At 40.6% G+C, this 11,903-nt stretch overlaps 2 protein-coding genes across 2 annotated transcripts; one reads left to right on the forward strand and one right to left on the reverse strand.

The window, feature by feature from the left end:
• Positions 1-2,411: 2,411 nt before the first annotated feature.
• On the reverse strand, positions 2,412-9,204 carry mtfr2 (mitochondrial fission regulator 2). The gene is made up of 8 exons (XM_069657611.1): positions 9,085-9,204; positions 7,479-7,661; positions 7,245-7,349; positions 6,766-6,890; positions 4,906-5,114; positions 4,491-4,788; positions 4,159-4,342; positions 2,412-2,849 (listed from the first exon to the last, which is right to left on the reverse strand). Exons 2-8 carry the CDS (start codon positions 7,548-7,550, stop codon positions 2,805-2,807), a joined length of 1,038 nt encoding a protein of 345 aa, XP_069513712.1. The 5' UTR covers positions 7,551-7,661; positions 9,085-9,204; the 3' UTR covers positions 2,412-2,804.
• A 708-nt stretch (positions 9,205-9,912) lies between these two features.
• On the forward strand, positions 9,913-11,806 carry armc1l (armadillo repeat containing 1, like). Its single transcript, XM_069657372.1, has 6 exons — positions 9,913-10,070; positions 10,159-10,250; positions 10,453-10,636; positions 10,742-10,858; positions 11,019-11,093; positions 11,187-11,806. The coding sequence occupies exons 1-6, from the start codon at positions 9,918-9,920 to the stop codon at positions 11,379-11,381; spliced, it is 816 nt and encodes a 271-aa protein (XP_069513473.1). The 5' UTR covers positions 9,913-9,917; the 3' UTR covers positions 11,382-11,806.
• Positions 11,807-11,903: the final 97 nt, after the last annotated feature.

Raw genomic sequence — 11,903 nt, forward strand, 5'->3', positions numbered from 1 at the left:
ATTGTAACCTGCATGGAATTAGGATGAAATACGTTGTTGTTACAGTTATAACATGACCATGTGCCTGCAACTTCATTAGGCTGCCACAATCAGCTTTTCTTTAGGACCTTTGCTGTGCATTTCGACCATAGTGGTATTAATGTACAGTTTTAGTCATTTAGTTTCATTATGAATTGTCAATTTAATAATGGTTATTTTGTTTTGCTGCGCAGACTCTGAATTCATTTGACCTGTTGGTTACTATTGACCATGTTTTAATGTGTTTGTTTTAAGGGGGAAGATTATCTTTATCTGCCTTACCTGTTAACACGGAAGAGTGAAGACATGACAGAAGCAATTCTTCAGGAAATCACCCACAAACTTGCTCGATTCCATTTTTAACAAAGTGATGAAGATAAGATTATAGAAGTGAGCTATATTATATATTTAATTATATATTTAAAACTATGAAATGATCAATTTTAAATGTTTTCATCGATTTGAGTTGACTCCAAGAAAACACTTCCAATTCAAGATCTGCCATCTCCCTTTTGAACACTATGTAAAACATGCAGTGTGGAACCGTCCCGGTGTAGAAGATGTCAAGTATGTTTTGGTCCAGATTAGCTCAAGATGTATCTGTATTACTGGAGCTAATATTCCTGTCTCACCTAATGTATTACTCCTGAATGAAGATTCAGTAATAAGAGTTACCAGAGCTCAGAGAAAACCTCTCCTGTTAGGTTTGACCGGTGCTATAAAGTTATTATTAACAACTCCTTATACAACACTGTTAGCATTAATATGGAAGCCCCTGCATTAAGCTGGACTTTTACTATTTGACATCGTGTCTTTGGAAGACTGGGGGGCAAAATGATGATTGATTTGCTGTCATGTTTGATCTAACCCCCGTTATTAAAAATAAAACATTTGATCACACATGAATCTTTTATTTGCAAAATGTATACAGTGAATAAATGGTTTATAACAATGTGTAAAGTAGTTGTAAACAGATACGAGTGTTTATTTAGGTATTTGTATTTTGTAATTTGACCATTAATAACATGATAAGCAAAGCCATTATAATATATAATTAACTTCATTTAAGAACTTTGTCAGTTTATAAACAGTTTAAAATGTCCACATAGCTGCATAAAACTACATTATAGTGTGTTATAAAGCATGTATACTGCCTACAAATGCTGGACAGGTGGGACATGAAGTAAAATGCTACCATGAAGTAAACACCAAAACATGAAAATGATTTTAAAATGAGGCTGCAGTGGTTAGTGCTGCTGCCTCACAGCTAGAAGGTTCCGAGTTCAAACCCCGGACAAAGTGGGCCTGTCTGTGTGGAGTTTGCATGTTCTCCCCGTGCATGCGTGGGCTTCCTCCCACAGTCCAAAGACATGCTCGTTAGGTTCATTGGTGACTTAATAATAAATAGATTGAGAAGAATAAATTGCCCGGAGGTGTGAATGTGAGCGTGACAGGTTGCCTGTCTCTGTGCGTCAGCCCTGTGATTGACTGGCTGATCAGTCATGGGTGTACCCCGCCTCTCGCCCAATGACAGCTGGGATAGGCTCCAGCCCCCTGTAGTTTTAATATGTTGTTGTTGTCTGTCTCCAGCTGATCACTGATGGCTTCACCTCTGCAGGTAAAAAATGTAATAATTTTCTGGTGTAATGTGAGGACTGATGAGGCAGAAATATGTTTATGTTATGTAACACTTTGATTCTATTACTGAGTTAACATAATAAATGCAGTGTTTTTAGAGCTTGATCCATACTTGCTGAAGTTTCCTTGTAATATCATACGACAGCTATTCACACAAAGCAGCAATGTGAAAAGACATCACTTACATTTTTTTGATTTAGAACTTTTTTTTTTTTTTTTACCTTTTTCTTTTATTGCATAGGACGGTGAACAGAGTTTGGAAATATGTGCAGAGAGAATGGGGATGACGTGCAGCAAAGGGCTGAGAGTTGAACCCAGGGGGCCGCTGCACTGAGGGCTGAGTCTCTGCACGAGTTGAGCTAAACTGGTGCCCCAGAAAGGGTGACTTTTTAATTGTACAAAAAAGCATAAACAATAGAAACCAAATTAAAAAAATTCAAAATAATATATTATCCTTTATAAAGAAGGTTTTACATTTTATTTGTGCTTTTCTGTCCCCCTTATTTTAATGTGATCACCTTTCTTCCCTTCAGTTGACCGGTCCAGGTATAGTCTATGTGTGGAGAACTCTTAAGTGTAACATGGAAGGCAACTCGTGTCCTTCATAACTATTTATTTTATTGTTTAACCGACCGTATTATTCGCCCAAATGTTGTATTGTCTCTGTAACTAATTTCAACTAAAATTTGATTGACACAGATTCTGAAATATAAGACGCATAAAAACAGAACCACCAAATGTTTTTCAGTGCAGTTAAAACATTTTAATAAAATAAAACCTGAAGCAGCAGTTGCATAGAATAGAGGTAAGAATTAAGGCCTCATGTAGCAACTTTAGAGACATTAAGGCAGCATGCTACAAGCTACAATGCCTTCCTCTTTAAACCCATTATTTCTTTAAAAAGAGATCACTGTATAAAAACAATAAAGAACTGTACCAAAACTCTTCTTAAAACAATCGACAAAGTGACAGAAAATATACATTCAAGCCTCCCAACAAAGAGATATTTAACAGAATAAAAAAATCACTTTGTTCATGCAAACAAAACAAAAGAACAGACAACAAAAATAAAATGAAATGTAAGATATTAGTTGCAGTAGTAATCGATGTCCGAGTCAAATCTGTGTGAGCTGCAGTGAGGAGAGGGATCAGAGGTGGAGGCGCCCCTGACTGCGTCTGGTATGGAGAGGAACCTGGAAAAGACCCAGCTGATTAGAAGACCTGCAATCAGCTTCAATCATCTAAATCTAAAAATGGTGTAAATAATTAAAAAAACAATGGGTCAGTTTTAGTTCACAGTATAGGCCTTCACGGTTCCAAAATGTTGTGCCCGAACCCTCAGAGACCCGCAACTGTGCGAACTGGAACCAAACCGGACCTGTCTATTATTTGAAAGCTGGGACCCGAACTGAGTTATGTTGGACCCGATCCCTGCCAGGCGAAACAGACCTGATCAGCACCGACTTCACAGCTGATTAATATTAAGAAGTTACTGTTAGTCAGCTGTCAAAACAAACCTTTTTGTCCTACCTGTGTGACGCAGCCTTCTCCCCTGTGCCTGTCCGTGCATATAATCCATCCTCTGTCAAGACATTTCATAAAACGCATCCAGGTTCTTTGCTATCCATGCCGTGTTGATAAAAACAGCAACGCTAATCCACTAGTTTAGATTAAAAGTCCACTTGTCTCGTTTAGAAGCCACACACGTGTTACTCTTAACTTAGCTTACTTTCTTCTTGTCTTTGTCCACAATTTGCATACATTTGGTTTTACCTCTTTATACTCATTTTCTTTTAGCTTTTTTGTCCCCATAGCGAGGAAGGTATCCATCATTACCGGCTTTGGCTTCAACTTTTCTCTGAACCTGCAGTCATGTGACACGTCACTCAACTCATTGTTGCTCTTTCTTCTGTTTTTTCCCCTCTTTAATTCCCGCACGTTCTCATGGGAATGACACACTGTTGCATGTTAAAATACACGCACAGACGCACACAGCACTTTAATCATGAACCCGTTCTAATCACATCCGGGTCCACTTGGGTATTACACATAATGCTGAACAGACCCAGAAGAGTTATAGAGCAAGTCCCGACCCAGAACTGTTTGACCACGTAATACGTGGACCTGAACACGTCCGTGTCCCGGGTCCTCAGGTTTCGCTAGACCCGTGAAGACCTCTAGTTCCCAGTAAGCCATGAGTGTTACAGTGAGCCAGCAAGCAGAATACCAGGCCCCTGAACTGAACTGAAGCAGCTAAATGGAATCCAGCCACCATCCATTGTACTATTTACACCTGTGCATAAACAGGTCAAAATGTCTGCTGTGAAAAGAGACGACAGGCATTCTGAGCTGGGATGCAATGAAACCCTAACTTGCTGCCCCTTTAAGGACACCTCACTGCTCACTACTGAACTTTTTACATGAGCTTTATTCTGAAAACCCATTGAAATGTTTTTGAATGCAAAGGTGCCTCAGTGTGGGGCGTGCCTGCGGGTAACAAACCTTGTGAGTTTCTGGACTGCCAAATGGTGAGAGCTCAAGCGAATTCTCTTTGTCTGAGGAATTGTTATGGCGATGCTGCGCGAACTTTCTCTTTAGTGCTTCAGCAATAAGAGCAGCCGGGTCGCTAAGCGATGCAGGACCTCCCTTACTGCGTCTCTTTCTGACTGGTGTTCCCCCTGGAGATCTGCAAAGACAATATGGGGAAAAGTATAGTCACGGGGTGATTGTTGTTAGTTCAACACAGAAAAAAATACAATAAGGGAGAAAAAAACAATTATCATATTTCAGGATATTAATACCGGTATAACAATAGATAACAATCTAACGCCTACCTCTCCACTGAGCGCAATTTAACTTGATTTAAGTCCTTGAGAACATCCAGCATGGACGGCATCCCTTTCACTTCTTCCTGGGGCCTCAGCTGACCCTTGTCAAGTTCGTTCTCGTTCGTCCTGCGCTGTCGGATCAGCTCTATTACAGACAAAGAGTCAGAGGAGGAGCTAGGACATGGAGGAGGAGGAGGAGGTGGTGGTGGTGGTGGAGCACCACAGCGAGGTGTGGAGGTAAGAGCTGGCGGAGGGAGAGGAGACATCAAATGCAAAGCTGGTGCATTGTGCGACTCGATGAGACCTGAGAAAATAACGATAGCACAAAAATGTTATTATATTGACTTGTAAAAATCACTGTATAACATGGTGAACATGTTTTGTACCTCATCACAACTTTTTAACACAAAACATTGCGTACCTGTGGCGGGAGAAACAGTAACAATCATGGCTATCTGAGCTCGTAGTTTGAGCAGCTCGCTCTCCAGCACGCTGATCTTCTTCAGGGCGTCTGGATCAGCGGTCGGTCTTACAGATCTGCCTCCTCTCTGGGCTTGCTTTGTGATTGGTCCCGGGTACCTCAGCACATCCCGATTTACAGTACTTCGCTTTTTTGGAGGTAAATGGTTCCTATGTAGACCACACATGACTTTACTGTTCATATAAAACACATCTATGAAGCATTAAAGCAATGTTGTCAGTGTTCATAATTTTTTGGAGCCACTACCAACATTTGACATTCTTCCACCCGTAAGGCTTTGCAGGTACGCCTTTCTAAAGAGAATTAGGTGGTAGTAAGAGTTTCTAAGATAATGTAAACACTATATTTAGATTATATTTACTCAAGGTTGTAATCTCCAAGATTCCAGTTTCTTTCTCTTTGGCGGCACCTATGGCAATAAACAGTAATTGCGGGAGCACACTTCCCAGATACCCAAACAGTGTCGCATGTGTGACGTCCACGGTTGTCTCCGGTTGTAACTCTTGATTTTCCTCGCTGACAGTCGCTTTCCTTTTTAGACTGTTTGCCTTCATCTGAGCGTCGAATTTGTTTCTTTTTCTTTGGGTTTTCACTTATTTTTGAAGTTGTATCTGTAGTCATCCATCTTTTCTTTGTTTGTTCAGGCATAGTAGATTACTGTTTACTCGCAACACTTGCAGAGACCAGTGTGCATCAAGAAGAGTGCAGATTTTGCCTAGCCTTGCAAAATTCTATCAATGTTTTCTTTATATAGATCAGAGCTCTCCTGCTCAGACTGGCTGCCTACACTAGAGCCCGGCCTGTATGGGATTTAAGAGGAAACATGTATGGTGACCAATACAATTAATTTTTGTTTTATGTGGACTGATATGTCGATGAAAAGGTGCTCAGAGGCTGCCTTCTTAAAGAAACATCGTGAATAGTCAACATTATTATACATTTTCAACTAATTCTGAAGTGGATCCAGGTCTGCTCAGCTGTGATGTTCTGCTCCATGTGCTGCAGACAGTGCTGAGAATACTGTAAACTACTGAGTTGGAGCGAGCTCTGTTGGGCAACTATATAATGCTTAGTATGTTGACTGCATTATATGTTCTGGTCCAAAAGAGTTTATTCTGTGCATATCAGACAACATAAACTGTGACACTGATATATCTTCAACGTAGTCCCATATCGGCCCGATAATGTCGATGGACTGACATATCAGTCAGGCTCAGATATTAGACCCTGCCTACAGAAAGCAAGCCGTTCTGCTTGCTTAAAAAATACTTTGTTTTGTAACTTTACTTACGTATTAATTAATTCACTTAGCAGCTAAACTCACCATGTTTATTACAGCATTCGAAAATTATACACTATACACACTTATACACAAAATTGTACATAAGTATCATGCTAGCCGTGTACAGCTAACACAAAGATAAACTGACAGAAACACTCACTGAGTCATCTATTGCCCTGCTGTTCCTCTGTGTAGACACTGTTTCACACACTCCTTCACTCCCTCTGTGCTGTCCAAGATCGAACTCAGAGCAGCAAAGCACTTGCTGGTTTCCCTAAGTCTTTATTGCCTTAGCTACTCTAGCAAGAAATACTGAGCAACTAGAGCATCACCCTGAGCTTCTCTTTGTTCTAAAGGACTCGGACTATTAAATGCTCTCTTTGACAATAACTTTTTTATAAAAGTTACTCAAAGATTTCTTCTGATAAACAGCCAATATGGTTTCACTTTGTAGTAAGTCTTCACTGTAAACTTGCATTACTTTGATCATGTTAGTACTGGTCCATATGTGTTCTTACCTTGTCCTGGCAAAGCTCTCCCCCTCGTCCTCAAACACCCACAGAACGTCAGCGAATGAGGGGATGGTAGGTGTTTCCACAGTGTTATCATCATTACTATGGGGCCTACAGGCGAGCAGAGGGACCTAAGGATAAAACATGCACAAGGAGGGATTACAAACAGTGACAATAACTAGAACATGACCAAAATAATGGACTGTTATAAATTATAAAAGCATTAATCTCTCTTCTTTAACAATAGGTTAAATTTAGTCAAAATATGAACATGATTCTGCAGAAGAAGGAATGTTTGAAAGGAGTTTGCATTAAAGGAAAAAAAAAGGTTTACACATTACAAAAGGCTAAAATAAGTAAAATATATAAGACAAATATGTGATTTAATGACATACAAATCTTTAGTTATATAATGTACACAGTAAGCTAGACAGATTTTGAGCTATTCTCTTCATTCTGTTAGAAAACACAAGAAAAACAGGTACCTGAAAGTGGACACGTGGTGTCGGTGCCAGTGAGAGATTGGTCCCAATCATCCGTACAATGCTGCGATACTGGCCACACAGCTGACTGTCCCACACCGGAACCAGCTACAGGCAAACACACACAAAAAACTAATTGGGTTAAAAAGGGTCTTTCTTACAAATTCACTACTTTACTTTAAGGGAGTCATAAAAAACAAATAATACTCGTTGCTGAATTAGTAAGAGTATACTCACCATGTCCGGAGGTACTCCAAAGTACTCGAGGACGATGCGCAGCACATCCACAAAATCCTCTACTAGGGACATTGGAAGGACTTTTTCCTGCACCAGCTGAAGACTGCAAAGCTCCTTCTACTGCTGACTGACTTGAGAAGACTCCAACACAGAATGAGAGCCACTAAGTCACATACTTTACACCTGAAACAGAAGAAAACAAGAAATGAAGGTCTTGACAGTAAGAGAGAACAACTAAAGGGTGTTTATTATGCTAAGGTTCTGTAATAGCAGCTTTGCAGGTCTCTGTGCAAAATGGATGCGACAGTTGCAGCTGACTAAGAATGCAACTGTTAGAAAAAACAGACCACATCAGTCCAGCTCTAAACGCATTGAAATGGCTTTCTGTGTGTCACTGAATTGACTTTCTAAAATACAACAGTTGGATCATAGAGAATTGGTTTTATGGCTACAAAACAGACCATCTAAAATCTGCTATGTTAGGAACCTCCAGGTCAGATTGTCTGAGACAGGTCTGTCCCCAGGTCCGCATTACAATACAATAGAGATGCACGATATTGGATTTTTTGCTGATATCCAATATATTTTCCAACCCTTTTTGCAGGTTGCCGATTTCAATACCAATATATTAGGCTGTTTTTTTTCCTTCTAATTGCAGAGGGCAATATAAGAAAAGTACTTAAACTTTAGTGCCATATTTATTTGTATGTAACATTTTCTTTCAAATAAAACTGCAATATTCATAGAATTTAGACAGGCTTGGATTATGAGATTTGGCCCCTCCTCGAATGACCAAACTGAGAGGCGTGTCGCACGCAGTGCGTATGCACACTCACGCCGAGTTATTGTCGTAGCATTACGTCAAAAATGACATATGTGCTGATATTTCATTTTCAAACCTAATAATCTGCAGATACCAATAACGTCCCGATAATATCGTGCATCCCTGCACAACAACAGTATTTATGTAAAACTGTGCATTTTTAATTGCGGTTTTTGGCTGTGGGCATTCTTTTTATTATATATTGCTTAATATCATATTAATATGTTTTTATTTAAGCCTTTTAAAGCCTAGAAACACTTTAAACTACTTTGTTGTCACAAGTTGTTATAGGCTACATATTAACTTCCCTTTTCTATAAAGTTAAAGCAGCTTTATCCCGAAGTAGGTTGCAGGAATTCAAATGCCAGTAAGGCCATTGTGGTTTCCCCTGGATATTAAGAACTAGAGGTAATACATTCTAATAAAAGTGCTTTGGCTGTCATATCTAAAATACAAATCCTCGCAGTCCCTGAAGTCCACTTTGCTGTAACTGTCAAAGTATCACCTGGTGGCATCACACACTGATGCTCAAAGAGGAAGATGTCTAAGCCTGTACCGTTGGAAGCTTTTCCGGCTGTGAAATCAAGTAGACTTGGCACAAAAGCCAGTTTATAGTGGTTTTAGTTTTGACCTAAAAAGAGTAACCTTGTTTTGAGCAGTGCAGGTAGCCCGTACTAGCACCGCAGTGTGTCCCTGTGTAAAACTGCATCGATCATCAAAAGTAAAATGCTCGACGTCAGGAAACATGCGGGATAAGCGTTAATATGCGAGTAAGTTACTTACCGTTGAATCGTTTTCTTGTCAAAACGGGCATTAGGAGCTGTTTTTGTCCGATAATTTCATAATAACTTATGATATAAACTGCTACTAAAGAGAAATACTAGCAACTTACAGCTTCCCCCTGGCTCGTGCATCCAGGCTGCACTCTCTGTGAATCAAATAAAGCCGCAGCAGCAAAACCTCCTCTGATTGGCTGTAAATTCAGAAAAAGTATGACGAGCCAATGGGAGCGGGCGACCGTGCGGCGTAGGCAACGGCTGCTTGACCAATTGCGTATCACGAAAACCTTGCACCAAATTTGTATTTTTGTGCACGAGCTGCTTGTTCTCAAAGGTAAGAAACATCGCAAAACTTTACATCTCTATATTTATCGCACTTTTAAGTCATTTATTTTGTTATACGTTTTTAGAACAATTATAAAAATGCCCGTTCAAACGGTGCATCGAAACAAACGAAAATGCCTTTGATAAAGTTGGCCAACTCCTTCACGTTTCAAATTAGCAGAAGTTAGCCCCTTTAGCCAGCTAGCAACGTTGACGTTAGCGCCAGCGCTGTGGCTTGACGGGATAGCTTGAGCGCTAATAAACAAGCCTCGTCCCTTCAGGTTTTCTACTTTGTAATACCCACTTGTGACCACAACGGTGCCTATAATCTCTACTTTATATTTTACATAACTTACTCAAAACTCTTAACTTAACGTTAGTTCAAATTTGTCACTATTAAATGTAGTCCACCATGGCTTTAACAGTCAACGTTAACCCTGAATCAGGCTTAATTCACACTAAGGTAATGTTGCCTGCCTCTCGCAGTTTTCAGGTCTGTTTACGTTATTAAAGATGATGGATGCATTGTCGGTGGTGAGTCAGCTTCGAGATCTGGCTTCTGAGCCGCAGAACCGAGAGGTGATAGTCCAGGATCAGGGCTGTCTCCCCGGCCTGGTTCTTTTCCTCGACCACAAGAACCCAGAGGTGCTACTTGCTACTCTTCAGGTGGGTGATGTACACATTAAACGAACCTACCATAGTTGCCCCAGTACAGTAAATAATTAATCCCTTCCCTGTCTTCCTTTATCCTCAGACCCTCCGCTACTTGGCTGAATTGTCCCCCAACATTCCCATCATGAAGAATGAACTGGGTATGATGGTGAGCTTGGAGAATCTAATCGTAAGGTGAGGCACTGTTTTTATATATATATATATGTGTGTGTGTATATATACTATTGTGTACTATAGTAGTCTACAGAGTATTTTCCTTCATGTTTATGTGTTCATACTTGAAATTTAAACTCTAAATGCTGATCAAACGCTGATGTGGGTGACACTTGAGAGGTCTGGAAACAGGCTTCATTAAATATCATATTTCTCCTTATAGGGAGGGTCTGTCTGTTGACATCACAGCCTTGGCCCAGGAGGTGTTTGACATCCTGAGTGCACCTGCTAATCCTGTGCCACGCATACCTGAGAGGGAGAAGAAAAAGAAATCCCAGTTCTTTATTAACTACACAAACAAGAAGGCTAAGTCTGTCACTCTGCACATCCAGGGCCTGGACAGCACGGTGAGTAGGCTCACTGAAAGCACGCACGCAGACTTGTATGCATGACAGTAGGGACTGTTATTATAAAAAGTAATTCAACTAATACAGCCTCTCTCTCTTATCAAGGACCAGCGAGGCTTGTGTGAGGAGGCTCTCCTGAAGGTCAAAGGAGTGATCAGCTTCACCTTCCAGATGGCTTCCAGGAGATGCACCGTGCGCATCCGCTCAGACCTGCCCACTGAGGTAACACAGAAAACACAAAGACATTATTTTAATGTCAGACGCTGCTTAAAATGACACTGACCTTTGTGTAGTTATTGAATTATTAAGGCCACTGATGTGGTGCAGAAGCTGATGCTTTTCACTTCCAGTAACCTTCTCTTTGATTCCGTCTAATTTGTAGAGTCTGGCATCCGCCATCGCTGCCACTAAGGTGTTGTCAGCCCAACAGGTGGTGAAGAATGAGGCCGGAGAAGAGGTAAGTATTAGTCACAGAGGCCACATTTATCTGAAGACTCAAAAATATCCATGATTAACTTTAAACTTCTTCTTAATACATTTATTTTTCCAGGTTTTCATCCCTCTGAATCCATCTGGAGAGGAGGTGCAGCAGAACTCAGCTCTCCCAGACTACCTCCCAGAGGAGGAGGAGAGTCCGGAGAGGGAGGTCGACCGAGCGATTTCCCGCACCACAGCTAAGGAAGACCCTAACGGAAGCTGGCTCAGCTCTGCCGCCAGTTTTCTTACCAAAACTTTCTACTGGTAAAACTTGACCTATCTGATTCCTTTGGGGGAAAAAATAGGCTAAAAGACTACTATGGCTGTTTGTGACTATGTTGGACTTAACTGGAAGTTTGCACGCCACAGGCAAACATCCTGGCCGTGTTTGCATGGTCTGACTTATCAACTGTTGTGGGGGAAAAATAGTTATGAACAGGTCTCAGAGCACTTCTCATTTAACCTCTGTTCCGCTCACTTCGTTGAATGGATGCACACACTTGAAAAAACATTCGTCTCTGGACTTGCCTGATGCTGTTAATTCCAGTACTCTCATAAAATGTAAATATTTTCTGTCTGACTTTCCAACTGACACGTTTTCTTTCTACATGCAAAAAAACCCCAAATTCTTTTGCTACTTTTCCAGACAGCTGGAGAAGTACTTCTCTATGTATCATACTGTGTTTTTTGGGAGTGGCGTCAGTTTATACTGAATAAATCTACAACACATTACATGTTTAACTATTTACCCACCATTACTCTGTTTTGGATCAGAAGGGAGAACAATGAA

Source organism: Semicossyphus pulcher, unplaced genomic scaffold, assembly GCF_022749685.1.
Source record: "Semicossyphus pulcher isolate SPU_LCO1_2020_fin unplaced genomic scaffold, fSemPul1.0.p SCAF_11, whole genome shotgun sequence".
Lineage (NCBI taxonomy): Eukaryota > Metazoa > Chordata > Actinopteri > Labriformes > Labridae > Semicossyphus > Semicossyphus pulcher.